The sequence below is a fragment of the Hemiscyllium ocellatum genome, chromosome 12 (genome assembly GCF_020745735.1).
Source record: "Hemiscyllium ocellatum isolate sHemOce1 chromosome 12, sHemOce1.pat.X.cur, whole genome shotgun sequence".
Classification (NCBI taxonomy): domain Eukaryota; kingdom Metazoa; phylum Chordata; class Chondrichthyes; order Orectolobiformes; family Hemiscylliidae; genus Hemiscyllium; species Hemiscyllium ocellatum.
The window spans coordinates 21,224,462-21,248,480 of NC_083412.1; the positions used below are offsets into that span (position 1 = coordinate 21,224,462).

General features: G+C 38.9%; 1 protein-coding gene across 1 annotated transcript; it reads right to left on the reverse strand.

Moving 5' to 3' along the window:
- Window positions 1-1,127: 1,127 nt before the first annotated feature.
- Window positions 1,128-22,284, reverse strand: med4 (mediator complex subunit 4). Its single transcript, XM_060832924.1, has 7 exons — window positions 22,198-22,284; window positions 18,393-18,459; window positions 13,989-14,159; window positions 12,321-12,378; window positions 10,776-10,862; window positions 9,865-9,996; window positions 1,128-3,849 (listed from the first exon to the last, which is right to left on the reverse strand). Exons 1-7 carry the CDS (start codon window positions 22,266-22,268, stop codon window positions 3,677-3,679), a joined length of 759 nt encoding a protein of 252 aa, XP_060688907.1. The 5' UTR covers window positions 22,269-22,284; the 3' UTR covers window positions 1,128-3,676.
- Window positions 22,285-24,019: the final 1,735 nt, after the last annotated feature.

Below are 24,019 nucleotides of genomic sequence, written 5' to 3' on the forward strand. Positions count from 1 at the left end.
AAGGAGCAGAAAATGAATGGAAGGATCCTACAAAATGCAAAGGATCAGAGGGACTTTGGTCTGCATATCCATTATCCTTGAAGGAAGCAGGACAGGTTGATAAGGTGGTAAAGGCAGTATATAGGAGGTTGTATTCAATGCTTTGACTAATAAAGGCAAGAGCAAGGACATTATGTTGGAGTTGTACGTAACATACTAAGCCCAGAGCTGGAGTACTGTGCACACACTGCAGGAGGGGTGTGATTGTTCAAGAGGATGCAGATGAGATTCACCAGGATGTTGCTTGAGTTGGAGTGATTCAGCTATGAAGAAAGACTAAATAAGTTGAAGTTGTATTCCTTAGAGAAGGCTGAAGGGAAATCTGATTCAGGTGTACAAAGTTCTGAGGGGCATGAATAGGATGGATATAGAGGAACTATTGCCTTAGAATGGTCAATACCAGGGCATGCCGTTTTAAATTACAGAACTGGAGGTTTAGAATGGATTTGAGAAGAACAAATTTTGACCAGAGGGTTGGGAGTATTTGAAATTCTTAAAAGGTGGTAGAGATGATATCAAGATTTAAGAACTATTTAGATAAGCATTTGAAATGTTATAGCATACAAGACCACAGGCCATGTACTGGAAAATAGGATGACAATAGATGGTTGTTTGATGGCCAGCTCAAACACAATAGGCCAAACAGTCTCTTTCCATCCTGTTAAACCTCTGACTCTTAATATTTAACCCAAACCTCTGTAAATATTTCTGTTTGCCAAGTCTTGTTCACTACTTTTGCTCTCAATCCCCTAATAGCTCACATTTGAAATACAAGTCCATATGTTCTTATTTCTCCATGGCCTCATTCCTCTCCCAAATCCACAACCTCCTTCAGCCTAACATTGCTTTGTGAATTCTTCATTCCTTTAATCTCGTATTTTATACATCCATGGCATCCTTTACCCAACCAATAACTGCTGTGTCTTCAGTTGTCTAGACTTTTAAGTGCCAATCTCACCAGTGCATACATGAAGATTAATTTGCTGACAATATAAAATATAGTTTTCTAAAATTTATTTACATTTATTGCATCATTATACCATGAAATGTACATCTCCAAAATAATGTTTATAACTAATTTAGTTTGAATTTTCATGGAAAATTTGTTTTAATATCGCAATGTTATAGTTGCTCTAGTTGTCTTTTAACAAAGATTTTTTGGGGCTTGCCAAGTCAACAGTGTCAACTTTTGAGAAGATAGGAATTTGAAAGTAGGTATTTTAAGTATCCACTGGCAATAATTATTCACATTCAGACAACTCACCAAGATACAAAGTGCAATCCCATCAACCTATCTTAATAGTGCTTTTACACAACCTCACAACAAGAACTTCTGTTGTTAATGGATGCAAATAGTTCTACTGTTTTCATTGCAATTGCAGGGGCTGGACTCATTGCACATGTAGTTAGTGCATGTGACATTAATGTCAGGGATGCTGGCTTCTTGCTAAAACTAATTCCAAATTCAGTATACAACCGCAAAACATTGACGAGAATAAATTAACACGGATACATATGGTTCCTGACTTACGAATGTGCAACTTAAAGAATGAAATTCCAATTTATCATTAAAGGGACTGAAGTTTCATTCAAACTTGTGAACATTTGCTTGTATTGTACTGCACTGCATTTCAACTGGTGTATAAACTGACTTATGAATTTACTTAAATGGAACCAACAGCTAGAATAATAAACAAATACAGCATAGGAACAAGCCTTTCAGCCCACCATGTGTGTGCTGACCATTATGTTATTCGAAATAAATCCCACACACCTGCACATGATCCATATTCCTTTATTTCCTACTTGTTCTTATGCCTGTCTAAACACCTCAAACTTTGTTAACATATCTTCTTGGTGGTGCTTCTATCACCTTCCCTGGCAGCGTGTTCCAAGTAGCTACCACACTCTGCATTTAAAAACTTTACTCACACATCTCCTTTAACTTTCCCTTCTCACCTTAAACCTACATCCCTTGTATTTGACAATTCCACCTTGAGAAAAAGATACTTAACTATCTACCCTTCTCATGCCTTTAATTTAATATACATACATCTGGTCACCCCTCAGTCTCTGATGTTCTCGTGAAAACAATCCTTTTGTCAAACCTCTCCTGATAGCTAATACACTCCAATTCAGACAGCATCCTGGCAAACATTCCCTCCAAAGCTTCCACATCCTTCCTATAGTATGGTTTCCCAAACTGCCTAACTAAAATCTAATACAGCTGCAATATGACTTGCCAACTTTTATACTCAAAACCCTAACCAATGAAAGAGAGCATGCCATACACCACCTTTACCACCTATCTACTTGTGTTACCAGTTTCAGGGAGCTATGGACTTACACCGCAACATTCCTCTATAAACTAATACTTCTAAGGATCCTGCCATTATTTACTGTATACATTTGTATTTGACTTTCTAAAATGCATCACCCCACCCTTGTCTGGACATGTGGACTAGGAACTAAACTCTATCTGCCATTTCTCTGCCCAACTTTCCAATCGATCTTCATCCTGCTGTATCCTTTGATAACCTCCTCATTAGTCACAAATCCACCAACTTTCATATTGTCTGAAAACTTTAAAATCAGACCACCTACGTTTTCATCCAAATCATTATTATATACATTATAAAGAGGTGTCAGCACAGATCCTTGTGGAATATCAATGGACACAATGACGTCAGCAATGCCAACTACCCGATCCAGTCAAAAAGAAACATCCTCCACAACGACCTTCTGTCTTCTATGACCAAGGCAACTTTGTATCCAACCTCATGTGACTTAATCTCTGACTAGCTTACCATGCTGACTATCTTTAATAAGTCCAAATAAGATAAGGATAAGTAATATTACACTTATTGCATTCCAACTTGCATACACTCATGGACTGCCTGCAAAAGCAAACAGCGATTTGCTCAATTTCTTAACTTTTAACATTCCAAGTAAAAAAAAATGCACGACCAGAGTTCATTTAACATGTCCTGGCAATTAAATCTCCTCTTCTCAGTTTCACTTATCATGGCAATCAAATTTTTTTTGTTTTGTTTTCTTGGCTTGCACCTGACACTAGCTGTTAGACAGGATGACAACAAAGCGGATGGTAAGCAAGGTAATGAGAGTGAAGTGAGGATCGGGATGAGAGGCAGCAATCAATGGACACAATGACGTCAGCAATGCCAACTTCCCGATCCAGTGAACAGGTGAGAGATACAGTGGATCAGAATACTCCATTGGGAGACTTACGCAGTAATCAGGGAGAATGACTTATTTATTCTTGTGCATAATGTTAAAGGTCAAATAATAAATCAATCATTTGGGTTTCTGTGTTTATTCTGCAGACTTTCATACCTAATAACGTCTGGTTTCCTATTATTTGGTATTATCACCATCTATTAAAATAAAGTACAATCAAGGATATTCACATTGGACAATGAGTTTAAAAAAAGAACATTTTCCTGTGTTGAAGTGAAGTTTTACCCATGTTCATCGAAGTACACTTTCTTGATATGTTCCTACCAGGTCAGCATCAACAGTATTGGGTAGAAAGGAAAAGAGCAGTGGAAAGAAAATGAATTTCCAATGCTAGAAGTCCAAACATTGAACAGAAAAAGACATGTTCTCTTGGTTTCAATCAATCAGAGTCACTACTACTGCTTGAAGAATCAGTTGACATAACTTCCACATCATCTTCATTCTCTTTATTATGTCCAGGAGGCTCCAGCATAAAATCATTGCTGTGGTTTGGAGGCAATAGGTTGAGAGACATGTCATTTGACTGCCATGGGTATTGAGGTGCAAGTACATCTGAAATACAGAAAGGTTTTCATAAAATACAACTGTGTTTTATCTTAATCTGTAATGAGACAGGTTCGTAAAATTTTATTCAAGATAATTATGAAACTTGTAATGTTGCCTCCACTATTACTGGTTCAGTGTGCTTTCTCATTTTAACTCCTGTTCTTGGAAAATAATTAGTAGTAGCCCAAAAGATCATTTATAGACCATATTTTTTTACTGAACAAACCAATCTCTCTTGCTGCCCACCTGCCAAAAGAAAACACCAATGGTCTCAAACCCTTAATATGGTATACCCTTCCCTACTTATATACATTTAGCTTTATGATACCATTTTAAATTCTTGATATCAAATTAGGTTCCCTTTTAAAAAGGATATTAAAGTATAGAACGTCTTAAAAAGCACAAATCCCATCAAAAAAACACAAGTTATGCTTCTCTGACTTGAAATACATGTATTATGATTCCAGTTGATGTTACTATAGGTCAAATCAAATCCTAGACTGAAATCTGGCTTTATAGATCATATTTTGTTTTAGGTTTTAACTTGGTAGTTTTTCACCGAAACACACGCATGGAATGCTGCAAATTTGGTTCAAACAATAAAACAAGTCTGCTATACAAAAGACATTAAGATAAAACAGAATAAACCGAATTATTTACATAAAGCACAACTCAAGATTTCAAAACACACTGCAAAATACAATGTCATTAATCCCAAAAGCATTCATTTGCTCAGAGAGAATTTCTGTCTCCAATGTATCTCTAAAGGTCTTAATTTAACTGTGGCTTCAATTCCCTATTTTAGTCTTTTCCTTGATTCTTCATACATCTTGGCTTAGATTTTCAAGTTTCACATAAACACGTAAGGGTTTCAAGCAAATACTTCTGGTCTGGAACTTTAAATTTCGACGTAATTTATTTCTTAATTGTTCTAAACTATTATCCTTCTTTGAAAACAACCTTTTACTCATCCGCTTAAGGCAAGATTTCTGCAAATCAGTCAACCAAAGTAAAAAGGGATTTATTGAAAATATAGATGTTTCTTCTAAAAGGCAGAGAGTGTTAAATGTTGTCCACATGGACTTTAGCAAGAGCTTCGATAAAATTCCACGTGATGGATTGAATACTAAGTTTAATTGCTTAACAGTAGGATACAGAAGGTGGTGGTAGAGGGTTATTGTTCTGACTGGAGGCCTGTGACTAGCGGTGTGCCACAAGGACCAGTACTCATTTATATAAATAATTTGGATGAGAATGTAGGACACATGGTTAGTAAGTCTGCAAATGACACCAAACTTTGTGGTATATTGGACAGTGAAGAGGGTTATCTAAGAGTACAACGGGACCACAATGAACTGGGTCAGTAGGCCGAGGAATAGCAGATGGAATTTAATTCAGATAAATACCAAGTATTGTAGATTGGTATGACAAATCAGGGCAGGGCTTACATAATTAATGGCAGGGCCCTGTTGAGTGGTGTCGAACATAGAGGTGCTAGTACACAGTTCCTTGAAAGTGGGGGTTCACAGGTTGACAGGGTGATGAAGGTGGCATTTTGCACACTTGCCTTCATCGATCAGAACATTGAATACAGGAGTTGGGATATCATGTTATGGCTGTGCAAGAGATTGGTGAGACCATATTTGGAGCACTACACACAATTCTGATCACCCTGCTATATGAAGGATATTATCAAACTGGAAAAAGTGCAAAAAAGATTTAAAAAGGACTCTGCCATGTCTGAACTGTGTGTGTTATGAGGAGAGGCTCAAAAGACTGGGAATTTCTTTCTCTGGAGCGTAGCAGGCTGAGGGGTGATTTTATACAGGTTTATAAAATCATGAGGGACATAGATAAGTTGAAGAGTCAAAGTCATAGAGATGTACAGCATGGAAACAGACCCTTCGGACCAACCTGTCCATGCCGACCTGATATCCCAACCCAATCTAATCCCACCTGCCAGCACCTGGCCCATATCCCTCCAAATCCTTCCTATTCATATTCAAATGCCTCTTAAACGTTGCAATTGTACCAGCCTCCACCACTTCCTCATTCCATACACGTACCCCTCTGTGTGAAAAGGTAGGTCTCTTTTATATCTTTTCCCTCTCACCTTGAACCTATGCCCTCTAGTTCTGGACTCCCCAACCCCAGGGAAAAGACTTTGCCTATCTACCCTGTCCATGCCCCTCAAAATTTTGTAAACCTCTATAAGGGCAGCCCTCAGCCTCTGCGCTCCAGGGAAAACAGCCCCAGACCATTAGGCCTCTCCCTATAACTGAAATCCTCCAACCTTGGCAACATCCTTTTAAATCGTTTCTGAAACCTATCAAGTTTCACAACATCTTTCCGATAGGAAGGAGACCAGAATTGCATGCAATATTCCAACAATGGCCTAACCAATGTCCTGTACAGCTGCAACATGATCTCCCAACTACTGTACTCAATGCTCTGACCAATAAACAAAAGCATACCAAACGCCGCCTTCACTATCCTATCTACCTGCAACTTCACTTTCAAGGAGCTATGAACCTGCACTCCGAGGTCTCTTTGATCAGAAATACTCCCTAGGACCTTACCATTAAGTATATAAGTCCTGCTAAGATTTGCTTTCCAAAATGCAGCACCTCGCATTTATCTGAATTAAACTCCATCTGCCACTTCTCAACTCATTGCCCATTTGGTCAAGATCCTGTTGTAATCTGAAGTAACCTCCTTCGCTGTCCACTACACCTCCAATTTTGGTGTCATCTGCAAAATTATTAACTGTACCTCTTGGGCTCGCATCCAAATCATTTATGTAAATGACAAAAAGTAGAGGACCCAGCACCAATCCTTGTGGTACTCCACTGGTCACAGGCCTCCAGTCTGAAAAACAACCCTCCCCCACCACCCTCTGTCTTCTACCTTTGAGCCAGTTCTGTATCCAAATGGCTAGTTCTCCCCATCTTTCGTGAGATCTAACCTTGCTAATCAGTCTCCCATGGGGAACCTTGTCGAACGTCTTACTGAAGTCCATACAGATCACATCTACTGGTATGCCCTCATCAATCCTCCTTGTTACTTCCTCAAAAAACTCAATCAAGTTTGTGAGACATAATTTCCCATGCACAAAGCCATGTTGACTATCCCTAATCAGTCCTTGCCTTTCCAAATACATGTACACCCTGTCCCTCAGGATTCCCTCCAACAACTCGCCTACCACCGACGTCAGGCTCACTGGTCCATAGTTCCCTGTCTTGTCCTTACCACCCTTCTTAAACAATGGCACCACGTTAGCCAACCTCCAGTCTTCCGGCACCTCACCTGTGACTATTGATGATACAAATGTCTCAGTAAGAGACCCAGCAATCACTTCTCTAGCTTCCCACAGAGTTCTAGGGTTCAACTGGTCAGGTCCTGGGAATTTATCCACCTTTAACCATTTCAAAACATCCAGCACTTCCTCCTCTGTAATCTGGACATTTTGCAAGATGTTACCATCTACTTCTCTACCGTCTATATCTTCCATATCTTTTTCCACAGTAAATATAAATGCAAAATACTCATTCAGTATCTCCCCCATTTTCTGTGGCTCCACACAAAGGCCGCCTTGCTGATCTTTGAGGGATCCTATTCTCTCCCTAGTTATCCTTTTGTCCTTAATGTATTTGCAAAAACTCTTTGGATTCTCCTTAATTCTATTTGCCAAAGCTATCTCATGTCCCCTTTTTGCCCTCCTGACTTCCCTCTTAAGTATATTCCTACTTCCTTTATACTCTTCTAAGGATTTACTCGATCTATTCTGTCTATACCTTACATATGCTTCCTTCTTTTTCTTATCAAAACCCTCAATTTCTTTAGTCATCCAGTATTCCCTGTACCTATCAGCCTTTCCTTTCACCCTAACAGGAATATACTTTCTCGGATTCTCATTATCTCATTTCTGAAGGCTTCCCATTTTCCAGCTGTCCCTTTACCTGTGAACATCTGCCCCCAATCAGCTTTCAAAAGTTCTTGCCTAATACCATCAAAATTGGCCTTTCTCCAATTTAGAACTTCAACTTTTAGATCTGGTCTATCCTTTTCCATCATTATTTTAAAACTAACAGAATTATGGTCGCTGGCCCCAAAATGCTTCCCCACTGACACCTCAGTCACCTGCCCTGCCTTATCTCCCAAGAGTAGGTCAAGTTTTGCACCTTCTCTAGTAGGTACATCCACATACTGAATCAAAAAATTGTCTTGTACACACTTAACAAATGTCCCTCCATCTAAACCCTTGACACTATGGCAGTCCCAGTCTATGTTTGGAAAGTTAAAAAATCCCCTACCATAACCACCCTATTATTCTCACAAATACCTGAGATCTCCTTACAAGTTTGTTTCTCAATTTCCTTCTGATTATTATGGGGTCTATAATACAATCCCAATAAGGTTATCATCCCTTTCTTATTTCTCAGTTCCACCCAAATAACTTCCCTGGATGTATTTCCAGCTATCCCTTATCAAAAATGCCACTCCCCCTCTTCTCTTGCCTCCCTTTCTATCCTTCATGTAGCATTTGTATCCTGCCATTGAAATAATGCAGTTAATTTATTAGTTCCCCCTTGTCCCTGCCTGTCATAGATGCTGCTGGCTCGACCAGCATTTATTGCCTGTCTGTCACTAGTTGCCTTTGAGAAGGTGGCATTTCCCTAAGGTTGGGGAGTCCAAAATTAGAAGACGTAGGTTCAAGATGAGAGGGGAAAGGTTTGAAAGGCACTTGAGGCCAACATTTTCATACAGAGGTTTGTGCATAAATGGACTGAGCTGCCAGAGAAAGTAGTAGAAGTGAGTACAACAACAACAACAATATTTAAAAGGCGTTTGGACAGATACAAAGGATAGAAAAGGTTGAGAGGGATATGGGCTGAAAATGTGTTGCTGGAAAAGCGCAGCAGGTCAGGCAGCATCCAAGGAGCAGGAGAATCGATATTTCGGGCATGAGTCCTTCTTCAGCCCTTTCCTCATTCCTGAAAAAGGGCTCATGCCCAAAATATCGATTCTCCTGCTCCTTGGATGCTGCCTGACCTGCTGCGCTTTTCCAGCAACACATTTTCAGCTCTGATCTCCAGCATCTGAAGTCCTCACTTTCTCCTTAGAGGGATATGGGCCAAATGCAGGCAATCGGGACTAATTCAGTTTAGGAAATTTGGTAGACATGGACGAGTCGGGCCCAAGAGTTTGTTTCTGTGCTGTAAGATTCTATTCCATGCTGTACACCTCTATGACTATGACTCTAAATCATACACTCAAATCAATGTAAATATCAATAGTATTATATTCATTATGCACATTGCAAAACTGCATGTTTTGTGTGTAAATCAGGAACTACTTAAAATATCAAATGTACAAATGGCTTCATATGATCCGATCTCTGGAACATTATTATAATTAGAGGGGGCAGAAACACAAGTAATTCAAGAGGAGTTGATTACTTTGATAACAAGAGGTTTGGATGAAAGGAGATTACAGATTTCTATAGTCTGATTAAATAGCCCACAAGACCATCCTCACAGTTATTTACTGTTGTGATCAATAACATGCATGAATGAGTACTCAGTTCTTTGGTTAGTCTCTAATACCTAACCGGCCAATCATACAAACATTGAAATGAGCGCTTGCAGCTAATCACAATGGACAACAGAGCCAATCCTGTACCTATGATCATGCAAATGTAATTTCTACTGTACAAAAATTAGAATCAAAAGTGAATTTCCCCTTCTTAACTCCTAGTTCTACCACCACACCAGCTGTGATTAGTAAATGTAGCATTGAGTGGAAAAATAAACTGCCCATGACAATCTTTAGCAACCAAATCAGGATAAGATGAAATCTGCCAAAAAACTTTAATCATTGATCAAGAAGTGACAAAGTAAGTTCACTAGAAAGATCTAATGGCCTAAGTTCACTTCATAGTCAATACCACCAAATGAGTTTCCTACATTGAATTATAGTTTGTTTTGTCTTTTTTTTAAGTAAACTGTCAACAGCTTTTACCTGGTAATCTGCCTGCAGCCAATGCATCCCCAGGTAAATGTCCATTCACCCCATTGGTAGAAAGGTTGCTTTGCTGTCCCAAAAGTCCACTCCTCATTTCCAGATCAGTAGGGTAAGGTCTCCGGGGGTCACCTATATCAAAAGCATAATGCTAAGAATTAATCATATCCAAGTCTTTAAAGTTCATTCTCAGCAGTGGGGTGATGTCTTTATCTCTGGTACCAGGCAGGCAACCTTCACAGTTTTCAATTATGGCTGCAGGGCATAATACAATTGGAATAATCTAATTGTTACTGTGAAGTAATCTTCCTGTTCCTGTCCCCATTACACAAAATATGTTGATAGTAAGTTGCCTTTAACAGAATAATTCATTAGAAATTAGAACACTCTTCATTTTAAAAAAAATCATTTACAAATATCATAATGATTGTAAGCAGTCACAAAGTACTTCCCACTTTCTTTGAGGAATCCAGCAACTCAGTACTTTAAACAACAGATAGTCAAAGGAATACACTGTTATAGAACATGTCAGAATTAATTTAGTAAGTAAATCTGGGAAATCTACATACATTTATTCTCAAGCTGGTAACTATTTAAGATCATCGTCAAAACAATTAAAGTAAATGTTTGCAAAATTATTTATTTTTCTAAGCACAGATGGATGATGTGGATAGCAGACCAAAAACAGTCATGCAAGCAGAATTCACTATAGTATTTAAAGGAATACAAGTGGATAAATATATGAAAAACAAAACTTTGAAAAGGCTATGAAGAAATAGCAGCAAAATGGGAATAAATGGACAACCCATTCAGAGATTAGTGGTACAGGTAAAATGACCTTCTTATGTGCTGCAAATGCATCTAGAATATCTCTTTATTAAAATAATGAGCAATAATATTTAAAATGGTACCTGGAACCCATGTCAATGGGGCTGCTACAGCATTACTAGCACTTATCCGATGTGCGTATTTAATAAGCTCTTCAGATGAGATGGCACCTGCAAAGAAAACAGAATCGTAACTGTTTACTGATCTGATCTTCAAAAAAAACAGTAAAAGTATCTCTGCCTAATCAGATAAAAAATGTATTTACTCACACAAGAAGACAGAATACTAACCCTAACTCTTGCAGGTCACATTTCAGGAAGGCGCCAGACATCCAAGCACAATTGATGATGAGCATTACATTATAGTCATCATGTAGTGAATATATACACACACATTTAGATTAGATTAGATTCCCCATCAGTGGAAACAGGCCCTTCGGTTCAACAAGTCCACACCGACCCTCCAAATGGTAACCCACCCAGACCCATTTCCTTTTGACTAATGCGCCTAACACTATGGGCAATTTCTCACGGCCAATTCACCTAAACTGCACAACTTTGGACTGTGGGAGGAAACCGAAGCACCCGGAGGAAACCGACATAGACACGGGGAGAATGTGCAAACTCCACATAGACAGTCGCCGAGGCTGGAATCAAACTTGGGTCCATGGCACTGTGAGGCAGCATTGCTAACCACTGAGCAACCGTGCCGCTCCTAAAAAGTATAACTAGTCCTACATAAAACTTTAGGAGAATTACAAAAAGCTTGCTACTAAGGATGTTTTAATTGTATTCTCCAATGTAAAAACAAAAGGGGGTATGTTATCAGAAACCCTTATGTTACAGGATTTCACAAACAGCAGCTTCAAAAACTCTCAATGTCTCTCCATCTAGAAGGACAAGGGTAACATATGCATGGGAATATCTTTTCAAGTTCCCCTCCAAGCCACTCATCATCCTGACTTGGAACTATAATCAGTGTTCCATCACAGAGTTAAAATCCTGGAACTCACGTCCTTTCATGGCAAGATCTGCAGCTGTTTAAGAAAGCAGCTTATCATCACCTTCTGGAGGGGAATTATTTATCACCTATTCCTACTGACTAAGCCAGTGACGCCCACATTCCCATTAATTTAGTTTTAAAACAAGAGAAGAACTTAAGAGATATCAGAAAATGAATAAGGGTACAAACTAATCCAAAAACATACAATAGAATGTTTATGATCTAGAACGAAATAGTTTTAGGATACAGTGTAGCATATTTAAAGCAGATGAGTAGAAATTACTTCTCTCAAACATTTTGTGAATCTGTGACATTCACCACACCAGAATGCAGTGGATCTTGAGATATTAAGTAAATTTAAGTAGATTGACAGATTTTTAAGTAGTAATGGGTTGAGGGGTTATGGAGAGCGGATAGAAAAGTGGAATGGAGGCTGAAATGAAATGAGGCTGATTTTATTAAATGGCAAAGCAGGCTGAAGGGGTGAACAACCTAATCCTACTCCTATTTCTTATATTCTAACAACTTCATTCAGAAATAAGTCTTGTTATTAGACCTTCGTTAATTGTCTCTGCAGTTCAGTAGCTGCAACAGTTCAAAGTTTCTGTCCAGTTGAAAATGTCTACCTTTCCTTGCTTTCTCTATCGATTTTAATTTCTCTTTGGCTTGATACACAGCAGTTGCCTGAAAAGAATGAACACAATTAGTACTTCATTTAACAGGTAGAAATTTACTTTGTCTAAGTATCAACTAAAAGTGCAGATCTAAATGTGGCTTTTCTAGAACAACTATTAAACTGGTTAAGCAGCCCCATTAATTGAGAAGCCTTAAGAAAGAGCAACTTAAAAAAATTAAGTTAAGCTTGCATATTAACATAGGTTCCAAGCAAATTTCTGAAAAATAAAACTAAGATGCAATGAAGATCAAAATAGTATCCATATAATAGTCATGGGCTCAAGTGAATTCTATGGCATCTTGGAAAATAATTCCACTGAAGACTTTAAATGAGCTTAAGTAATTAGTCTGATAATAAAGACAAGCATTCAACTTATGGTACTGTCCTATGTATCTGGAAAAAATGATAGATTGAAAGAAAGAAGGAACAACGCATGTCTCATGATGATATGTAGTACAGCCAAAAGAATCACACATTAATGGGGTCAGCAAACCTTTCTTATATTTTTAGTGGGGTCTTCCAAGCATATGTACTAGGTAGAACCATTACATTTTTCTGAATTTATGTATGATTTAGACTTGGTTGTATTCAGCACAATTTCAGAATTTGCAGATGGCATAAAACTTGAAAATACAGTGAACTGTGAGGAAATTGATGATAAAGTTGACATAGCCAGGCTGATGGAATGCGTGGATATGCAGCAGGGGAAATTTAATTTATAGAAGTGTGATGTGGTGCATTTTGTTAGGAAAGAAAAAGAGCTGCACTATGTAGGAGCAGAGGGACTTCAGGAGTTATATGTCCACAAAGTGTTGAAGGTAGCAGAGCAGATTGCAAAAGGAAAGAGCTTATGATGACTTTAAAAAAAAAAGAGTAGAATAGTAATTCAGCCTTGCTGAGTATTGTATCTAATTCTGAAGGATGTGAAGGCATCAAACTGGGTGCAGAAAATATTTACAAGAATGGTTCTAGGGCTGAGACACTTCACTTCCAGGTTAAAGTGGATAGGCTGAAGTTGTTGTTCTTAGAGAAGATAAGGTTGAAAGCAGATGTGACAGAGGTGTTCACAACGATAAGGGGTCTAAACGTTAGATATAAGGAAACCGTTCCCAGTGGTCAAAGGTGAGAAACCAAATGACACCTATTTGAAGTGTTTGGCAAAAGAACCATAAGTGACATCAAAAAGTGTTTGAAATCTATAATTCACTGATTGATGGGGGCATGGAGGGAGATTCGTCTGGGTTTTTCAAGGGGAAATTGGATAAGCACATAAAGTGAAAAAACTTTACAGGCTGAAGTTTTGGTTAAATTGGTCTTGAAGGGAGCTTTGATTTGAGGACTAAATATCTTCCAACTGTGTTGTAACCAGTTCTGTAGCTCAATGAAACCAAGTCAACAAGAGTAAAGAGATTTATGAAGTAGAAAAAAAAAGTGTTCCACTGTCACATTTTGGGAACTTGATTAGATTCATTGACAACATCTGACTGAAACCTTAGAAAAGCAAAGTGAAAAAAAGGGAAACATCAATTATCTGCCAATCCCCAATATTAAATGGTAAAATCTGCTCCAGATTTTAAGACCTGTGAAAATTGTACATTTCCAAGTAGCTGTAACTCACTAATATGTGTTCAGCCTCTTTGAGCTGTTTCTGTAACTGCTGGATGTCACCATCTCTTTTTTCCACCTCTTTCTCCAGAAGATGCATTTCCTCTTGGATCTTGCCTTGTTCTATTGCTACTCTTACTATTTCTTGGAATGCTCCATCTTTCTGTATCAACAGATCCAGGATCTGAAAAACAAATATGACATTTTAAGAAGTTGTTTAAACTAATACTACAATTGACTGGCATTATTCAAATACTTGAAATAACTGGTTTTGAAAGTTGGTGGTAGAATGCTGTTCTGAGATTCTTTATGCCATTATTTCATACTTACTGGATTTTAGTATTATAAGTAATAGGAACTAGAATAAGCCATTCAGGGGTTCATTGAACCTGCTCACTGTTTAATAAGATCATGATTCATCTGTTTGTAACTTCCTTCCTGCTGCCCCTCTCTGTTTTAGATCAAAATTAGCCTTGAATATATTTGATGATCCAGCCTCCATTATATCAGTGGAAGAGAATTCCAAAGATTAACGTTCCCTCTTAAGAGAAGAAGAAATTTCCTTCATCTCCGTCTTAAATAGGTGACCCCTTATTTTTTAAATGGCATCCAGTTTTACATACCCCCCATGTGCGGAAACATATACTCATCATGTGCCATAATAAGCTGTAGCTGGAAACAATAATAATACAGAAACATTGGAAGCAATTATGCCAAGCAATGCAATTACGCCAAGCAATGCAATTACACTTACATCTTTACACTAAGTAACAGTCACCAATTTGTTAGTCAATCTGGACATAATTTTTCTTCTTAGAAAGACTGTTTTATTTGTGCCTCAACAAGAATACTTAATGTCAGCTGCTGTATTAAAACAAATGAATAGACATGACATATGCAAATAATATGTGCAGTCCAGGGGTCAAATATCTTTTCATTTTAGAGAACTCCTCTTCAGATTTGAGTGCTACCTTTTGTTTGCGGAGGCTCTCCTTAAATTCACACTAACACCTTTATTAGGTGAAACAGTCTTATAGTAACATTACCTTTGGCATTTGTGTTGATATATGGGATATCTGCACTTGCACAGAAGCATAACTGGAAGAATTCATAATATAAAATAGAATGAGTAGAATAGAATCTGTACAGTGTGGATGCAGACCATTCAGCCCAACTGGTCCACACAGATGCTCTGAACAGCATCCCACTCAGACCCATCCCCCTACCCAATCCCTGTAACTCACCTAACCTGCACATCCCTGAACATTATGGGCAATTTTTCATGGTCAATCCACCTAACTTGCTCATCTTTGGACTGTGGGAGGAAACCAGAAGCCTAAGACTCTCTCGTGTTTGCAGTACTTCTCCCCCATCTCCACTTTTGCAGTCCCTTTCTCTTCATTTTCTGACTTTGAAGTCCCTCTCCTCAATCCCTTTACACCAATCTTCAGTCTCTGGGCTCTGGCCTTGCGTCCCACCAACTCTCAGGCTACACTGTCTTTGGCCTTGCAGTCCTACATTGACCAGTACTTCCTCCCAGTCCCACTTTCCCTGACCACCTAATTGTGGCCCTACTTGCTCAGGCCTCTAGCCATGTTTTCCTTGGTTTTGATCGCATTGGCATCCCTAAATTGGCACTGCTCCGGGCTGAACAGAATTTGTTTACCACCACCACAACATTCCTCCTCCAATCACATTTTGCTTTTCTCAGGTTTGCTGCTGAGGGATTCATGCTGAACTTAACCTGTGATTCAAGGAGCAGCTCTTCACCAATTCTGACTATTCCACTACAGCAATGCCTTTTCCCAGAAGAGTTGCTCTCATGATTGAACTTTCATAGGTGACTTGGCTGTTTTCCAGGAAGGATCCAGTGACCATCCTGAGTATTTTAAGCACTGGTACAGTCCTTAAATCAAGACAAGTTCTCATTTCTACCTTACCCATTATTTATTAGCATACTTTTAGATTAGATTAGATTACTTACAGTGTGGAAACAGGCCATTCGGCCCAACAAGTCCACACCGACCCGCCGAAGCGCAACCCACCCATACCCCTACATTTACCCCTTATCTAACACTATGGGCAATTTAGCATGGCCAATTCACCTGACCTGCACATCTTTGGATTGTGGGAGGAAACCCACACAGACACGGGGAGAATGTGCAAACTCCACACAGTCAGTCGCCTGAGTCAGGAAATGAACCCAGATCTCTGGCGCTGTGAGGCAGCAGTGCTAACCACTGTGCCACTATGCCACCTTGAACCTGTGTCCCTCAGTAATTGGCCCCTCCACCCTGGAAAAAAGCCTCATACTTTCCAATCTGTCCATGCCATTCATAATCTTATAAATTTCTATTAGGTCGACCCTCAACCTCTTGCATTCTGACAATTCAGAGAATGAAGAAGATAAGTATCAGGAAATTTCACTACATAAGATTCCCAGCATCCAAAGCTAGTAATGATATTTGCATTTTTAGAAAACTTCCAGTAAAGATCCAATAAAGGAAATTAGTAAACAAAATTAAAGCACATAGAATGGTGGTTAATTTATTGCTATAGATTGAGAGTTGTATACGTGCAGAAAATAGGAATATATGTGTGAGTCTCAGAATGGCAGGCTGTTTCAGTGAGTGAGTTGGAAGAATCAGAGTGAACAGTTATGTCATAGCAATCTGATAGGTATGTGGGACCAAAGGTAAAATTTCAAAGTTTATTGACACCATAAAATGAGGTTGGAATTTAATTTGAGAGGAGTGAAAGGCCTACAACATGGCAGATAGAATAAAACATGAATACGTGTCAAGTTATCAATTTTGATTTGATTTATTATCGTCACATGTACCAAGATACAGTGAAAAGTATCATTTTGTAGACAAATCAAACATTTAAAATTTTGATTTATAGAACACAAAAGTGAGGTATTTCTTAAATGATGAGAGTTTGGGAAGAGTTGCTGTCAAAAGGCGTCCAAATTCATGATTTACAAAAACTGGGGTACAAGTACATCAAATGATTAGGGAGGATAATGGCATGTTAGTCTCCTTGAATACAGGAGTAAAGTTGACTGTAAATATATGGAACCCTGGTGAGATTACACCTGCAGTACAGTGTATAGTTTTGTTTAGTCTCCTTATCAAAGGATGTGTTTGACAGAGGGAGTGCAACAGAGATTTACTCGACAATTCGCTTGCCTGACAGAAGTGTCTTATGAGAAGTGATTAAAGAAATTGGAATTTTATTTGCTACAGTTTCAAAGAATGATAGGTGATTATATTGAAACTTAGAAAATTCTTACAGGATGTGACATGGGAAATATTGAGGAATATTTCTCCTAGCTGGTGAGTCTGGAAACAAGGACATATTCTCAGAATAAAGGGAATGCCACCAAGAACAAGATTAAAAATAATTTATTAACCTAGAGGGCTGTGAACCTCTTGAATTCTCTAACCCAGTCTGTGGAAGCTCAATTTTTGAGCATATTCAAGACACAAATCAACAGATTTCTGGATACGAATAACATCAGGGATGTAAGGATAATGGGCAAAATGGAACAGTGACAAACAATTTGTTTCAGTGGTAGAACAGGTTTCTTAGGCCAACTGGCCTAACCTTGTTCCTACTTCCTTTGTTCCACTAATGTAGGAAATGAGGAGAATTGATTACATTTTTGGTAAAAAAAATCAAGCAAAACACATTTTAATTAAATACAAGCCAATCACGGAACCATGCGATACTTAAGAAATTAAAACTCATATAATTCAAAATATCCGCAGGTTTGAGTCCAGTTATCAATGACCTAATCCGCTGATATGGGAGATGGTCTCTGAGCGAAACCTGCATGCTGGGGATAAAATAGTATTTAAATAAGATCATTTATTTTCATGGTCTGACATATTATAGATTGTGGCAGTGTGAGAATTGGGTGGGGGGGGTTGCAGAGGAGTCAGGAATGTTAATGCCTCTGTTGATAAAGCCATTTCCTCATTGGCAATGGATGTATTTATTAATGACCCCACTTACGCTCATTCAAAGTGATAAAAATAGTCAGTTTTACAAAATGTGATTTAATATAGTACTACGGATACAGAAAAACTCCACCCTGCCAACAGAGACAACAACAATTGCACACAAACCGGCAGCTAGAGTGTGGGTTGAATGAACAGCAACTGTTCCTACAGTGATGGGAGTGGCAGTGTCTTAGAAATAATTCAAGATTAAATGCTTTGCCTAAGGTAGGCATCTTTCATTCCTTAATAAAAATGTAAATTGCTGGAAAAACTCAGCAGGTCTGGCACCATGTGTGGAGAGGAATCAGAGTTAACCTTTCCGGTCAAGTGACTCTTCCTCAGAACTTCTGGGTTTTGTTTCTGATTTAAAGCATCCTCAATTCTTTTGGGTTTTATCTTTCAATCCTCACCTGATTTTCCTCTCCTGCTTGTGCAATTTTCTGGTTTCTGGATAATGCAAGCAACTCAATTAATTCCCTAAGGACAAAAAGGAATAATATTAGGAAGGAAATAAACTTATGACTCCTGGTCTTGGAGAAAAACACCTTTCACTAACCTGGCCACAGATATTCATATTACTTAATGCATTCATCAAACTGAAATGATGTCAGCACTGCAAAAAATAACTTTTTTTCACAACCAACAATAACATGAAGTACTCCCGGGTTAAATATGGCATAATCAGAAGTAAAAAAAGTGTTCCTCTAGGTCTGTTCTGAATTAACACGGCAACAACTTTGAAACAGCATATTCTACTGCACCAATCTAACATTTTGTAGGTAAGTCAACATTGTTGACTGGCTCAATGAATAGATTTTTTTTGTCACATCATAAGTACTTTAGTGTTGTGTTCTCACATCCAGGAATAACTGTAAAAAATGTTTAAAAACTTACTTCAGGCAAAATCTTTACGACCAGCAGAGACCAGAGACATTCATTGTTGTACCTGCTTCCTCTATAAAATCTATTTTGTTTCATCAACAATGAGGCTTCCAGTGCTTTATTTATAATGCTGCATCATAGCCTGTTGCTCATGTGCACTTGACACAAACTAACAGTGGTTCCTACTGACAAATGTGAATATCAAGTGAAATGTTCTAAATATAAGCAGTAATTCGAATTGTAGTGAGGTACCTCAGGGTGCCACTCTATCATGTTGAAAGAAACTGATTTATGTACATTTCATGTAAAATCAAGAGGAAAACTGAAATGTCACATAATGTACTTTTATGTATTTTTTAGATACAATATAGTTTAGATAAAGGTGTCAAGTGAGACACGCAATTAATTTCCCTCCCACCTCCACTCCCAGCCCCAAATGACAAACCGTTTGATGAAGCTTCAAGCCCAGGTTCAAACAAAGTGAATGATCAGCTGGATAAAGCATGGATGGAGAGCACCAGTGTGATGATCATTACTTTTGTGGAAAGTGCAGAGCTAGGCACGTTCATGAAAACAGAAATGCTATGCCTCAATATTGTTTGTCATAAGTAATGTCCAAAGGTAACATTTCTCTCTTGGCAAAAAGAAACAGCAAGCAAAGTTGAAATATTATGGTTATTCAAATATAGTTTTTTTAAAAAAGCAGAAAAAAAAATGACATACTAAAAAGGAAAGAGAATGACCTAGTGCATATAATAACCATGTCAGGTTTCAGCTAATTTAGTGTAAATGCTGTCCTATGTCCAAGGTTTTTGACTGCTTCAATTCTTTCAAGGCATTCAATCAAGCTGCCAATAAAACAAAGACTTAAGAGAAATGCAATTGCCCCTCAATATTTACCCATAATGTGAAAAATACCTCAACTTTTAAAAAGTTAATAGCTGTAATAGTGCACATCACCCTTGAATCATTTTAAAAATCTGCCTAATACTGTCTACATACATCTGTGTTAAAAGTGAAGACGATGGGTTGTAGCTTATATGAAGATATAGATGGGTTGGTCAGATGGGTGGACCAGTGGTAAATGGTATTTAACCCTAGTAACTTAACTTTGGAAGAAGAAACAAGAATATTTAATGATACTGGGTAGCTTAGAACAGCAGAGAGGTCTTGGTTTAATTATTTACAGGCCCTTGAGGTCAGCAGAACAATGAATAGGATAGTTAAGGCGGCATATGGGACACTTGCTTTCTTCAGTTGTGGCATGAAGTATAATAGCAAGGACGTAATGTTGGAGTTGCACAGAGCGTTGGTCAGGCTACAATTGGAGTACTTTGTGCAGCTCTGATCACCTTGCCAGAGGAAGGATGTGATATCACTAGAGGGGGTACAGAGAAGGTTCACCAGGGTGTCGCCTGGGATGGAGAAATTGAGAGATTATGTAGGTTTGAATTGTTTTCTTCAGAGCAAGAAGTCTGAAAGGGGTCATGATTAAAGTGTATAAAATTATGAGGGTTATGGACAGATAAATAGAGAGCAACCCCTTGATTGAGGGGTCAATCACAAGAAAGCATTGTTTTCGAGTAAGGGGCAGGGAACTTGGGAAACTCAGCAACTGGCAGGAGTCTGAAATGCACTGACTGGGAAGATAGTGGAGACCAGAAATCTTAGAACCTTTAAAAAATATTTGGATGAGTACTTCAAACATTCAAGGATATAGGACAAATTTTTATGCAGAGGGTGGTACGCATAAGGAATGAGCTGCCAGTGGAAGTGGTTGAGGGAAGTACATTAACAGCATTTAAAAGGCATTTGGACAAATACATGGATAGGAAAAAATTAGAAAGATATGAGCCACGTGCAGGGAAATGGGGTTAGCATGGACAGACATTTTGATTGGCGTGGGCCAGTTTGGGCCAAAGAGCCTGTTTCTGTGCTGTTGGACTCTGATTCCAAGTGCAGGAAATTGGAATTTGTGTACTTTTACTGGTAGTTATATCAGTGCAGACTCAATGGGCCAAAGGGCCTTTTCTGCACTGTATATGAATCTCACAAATTGGGATAGAATTAACAGAATTTTACAAATTCCCTTGGAGGTTATAGTTGCAAATCAATAGGACAACCAAAGAAACAACACTGTATAAGTCAAGTTAATTATTGGGGGTGCAAGTGGCATTTATTATCCCTAACAAAAACAGAAGTTGCTGGAAAAGCTCAGCAGGTCCGGCAGCATCTGTAAAGAGAAATCAGAGTTAACATTTCTGGTCCGGTGACCCTTCCTCAGAACTGACGGTAGCTTGGAAAACGTTAATTTATATGCAGAGGGGGGGGGAGGAGGTAAAGGGCAAATGATAGGTGGGGCTACAGCCCAAAGAGAGAGACAAGAATAGTTGGACAGACAAAGGAGTACATAACAATCTGGCTAGGAGGGTGAATAGCTGTTAATTGAAACTGTTCGTGGCTAACAATACATAGTATGTCATGGCAGACTATGGGATGATAAGACCTTATGTGTGAAGGAGGGGGCAAGGACATGGGAGAGGATCAGGCCCTGAATATTGAACGTGATATTGAGTCCAGAGATCTGCAGGGTCCCCATGCGGAAAATGAGATGTTGTTCTTCCAGCTTGTGCTCTGATTTCTCTGCACATATGCAGCCAGACCTCCTGAGTTTTTTCCAGCAACTTCTGTTTTTGTTTCTGATTTACAGCATCCCACAGTTCTTTCGATTTTTATTTATTATCCCATTCTGAGACTCGTGATTAGTGAGTATCTTGATGCACCCACTTAGAAGGACAGTTAAGACGAATCAACCATATGAATGCATGACTGGAATCACAGAAACAAGTTCCCATCTTTAAATGTATAGACTGAACTAATTGGATTTTTACAACAATCAGGTCCGCGGTCATTTTTACTGACACCAATGTTTAATTTATTTTGAAATTAATACAGAATCTTACACTGGTTTGGTGGGATTCGAATCATTATCTGGATTATTCTGAAATGCCAGCTTTCCATCTTTTGACATCCAGGGCTCGGCTGGCTTCCTAAACTCCTATTTCCATCCTCGCTTTTCCTTTCCTCTGCCTTACACTCCCACCACAACAAATGTTTTCTCCCATCCCACCAGCTTTTATCCACATACGGTGCTCTAGAGATTCCTTCCACATCCCTCTTCCAATGTTTGTCAGAAATAGCTGACATTTTCTCTCATTCGGAGGTCACCGGACGTTGGAGCCCAGAGTCGGAAATCCCCTTCTAAATAAAATAAATAGACGCAATCCACTCCTCGGGACGCAAAAAGATTTTTTTTTTAAATCGGCCTCTTACCGACACAACACTTCCAGATCATCCAGCAGGGACAACAGCTTCTCCTTGGTACTTCTTTCCGACGACGCCATTACCGCCAGCTGCCACTGCGCCTGCGCGTTGGCCAGTCTCAACTCAGGCTGAGTGAGTTTCCGAAGGTGCAGACTTTGCTGGTGTTCACAAGTCGAGTTTGCAGTGCAGAAATAGAATAATTCACTGTTTGGACTATTATCATGAACATATGTTAATTAATATTGCCTCATTTGCAGATTAATCTCTTTCTGTTTTATTTATCTTTGCGCACAATTCCATATTGTTCTACTAAAATTAGAGATATTATTAGTTTTATTGTCACACGTACTCTGAAAAGTTTACAAGTTGCCACTTCGACACAAAGATGCTTAGATATAGATTACTAAGTACAAATTCTTAAAGGGGTAAATAAAATGTCCAGCATTACAAATCACAGGAATAATTAGAAAAATGAATAGATGCATTCCTATTCCAACACCTTTGTTTCTTAGTTGGAAGAGTGTTGTATTCTGGTTTGGATAGTTTGTGGCCACCAGTATGCTAAATCCAGGAATGATCTGTTCTAAGGACCTTAATTCTGATTTCTCTCCACAGATGCTACCATACTTGCTGAGCATTTCCAGAAATTTCTGTTTTCATTTCTGATTTACAGCAACTGCAGTTCTTTCAGTTTTTACTTGCTAAATTTAGGGCCTGTCTAATTATCAGTAGGAGAGGATGGACCCTCAGTGTGAGCATGTTCCCTCTAATCTGGGTAGTTGCTAGTCACACCGAGGGTCCGAACAGACCTATCAGTGTGCCTTACAATTTCTCGTACTGACTTCAGGCTCTACTGCGCACGGACCTCGAAGGTCAGTGCAGAAGAAAACAAAATTAAAGGAAATCAAAATTGTGAGCCCAAACAAAAGAACACTTGTTTTATTTAACAAGGTAGTTTTTTTATTCGCATGATAGTAATAGTTACAGTTTAGATTACTTTGTTCCACAGAATTACTTAGGACGATCAGAAGCTGTGCAGACCAGTTGGCTTCTCTCAGGAACTCAGATGTGTGACATTATCTAATTGGTGGACACCAGTTCAACATAAACATTAACTCCTTCTGAGCCATCATTTTTAAAATACTTCTAACCCCAAGTTGTTATCCCCCTCAGTGAATCATTTATGCAATCTTGCAATTAACTATGATACATTTATTATTACCCATCTCCCCAAAGCCTCTGACTTCACAAATTCAGGTGATCTAGATAGTTCACAATTTCCCCAGAACCCTCCATTCTCTTCAGACTTGGGAGATGAGAGGTAGATGGCTTGAAGACTGTCCTCATTGATTCTGAGCATTGTCATCTAACGAAGGAACAGCTCTCCAAAAGCTTGTAATTTCAAATAAACCTGTTGGACTATAACCTGGTCTAATTAGATTACTTACAGTATGGAAACAGGCCCTTCGGCTCAACAAGTCCACACCGATCCGCCAAAGCACAACCCACCCATACCCCTACATTTACCCCTTACTTAACACTACGGGCAATTTAGCGTGGCCAATTGTGGGCGACACGGTGGCACAGCAGTTAGCACTGCTGCCTCACAGCGCCAGAGACCCAGGTTCAGTTCCTGACTCAGGCGACTGTCTGTGTGGGGTTTGCACATTCTCCCCGTGTCTGCATGGGTTTCCTCCGGGTACTCTGGTTTCCTCCCACAGTCCAAAGATGTGTAGGTCAGGTGAATTGGCCATGTTAAATTGCCCGTCGTGTTAGATAAGGGGTAAATGTAGGGGTATGTGTGGGTTGCACTTCAGCGGGTCGGTGTGGA

What these genes read in the sequence shown, in the direction of transcription:
- med4 (XM_060832924.1), bottom strand. Translation starts at nt 22,268, where the DNA reads ATGGCGTCGTCGGAAAGAAGTACCAAGGAGAAGCTGTTGTCCCTGCTG. An exon ending in AAGCAGGAGAGGAAAATCAG is followed by an intron (nt 14,160 to 18,392) that starts GTGAGGATTGAA and finishes TTTGTTTTTCAG; the next exon opens with ATCCTGGATCTGTTGATACA. An exon ending in GGCTGCAGGCAGATTACCAG is followed by an intron (nt 3,850 to 9,864) that starts GTAAAAGCTGTT and finishes TCTGTATTTCAG; the next exon opens with ATGTACTTGCACCTCAATAC.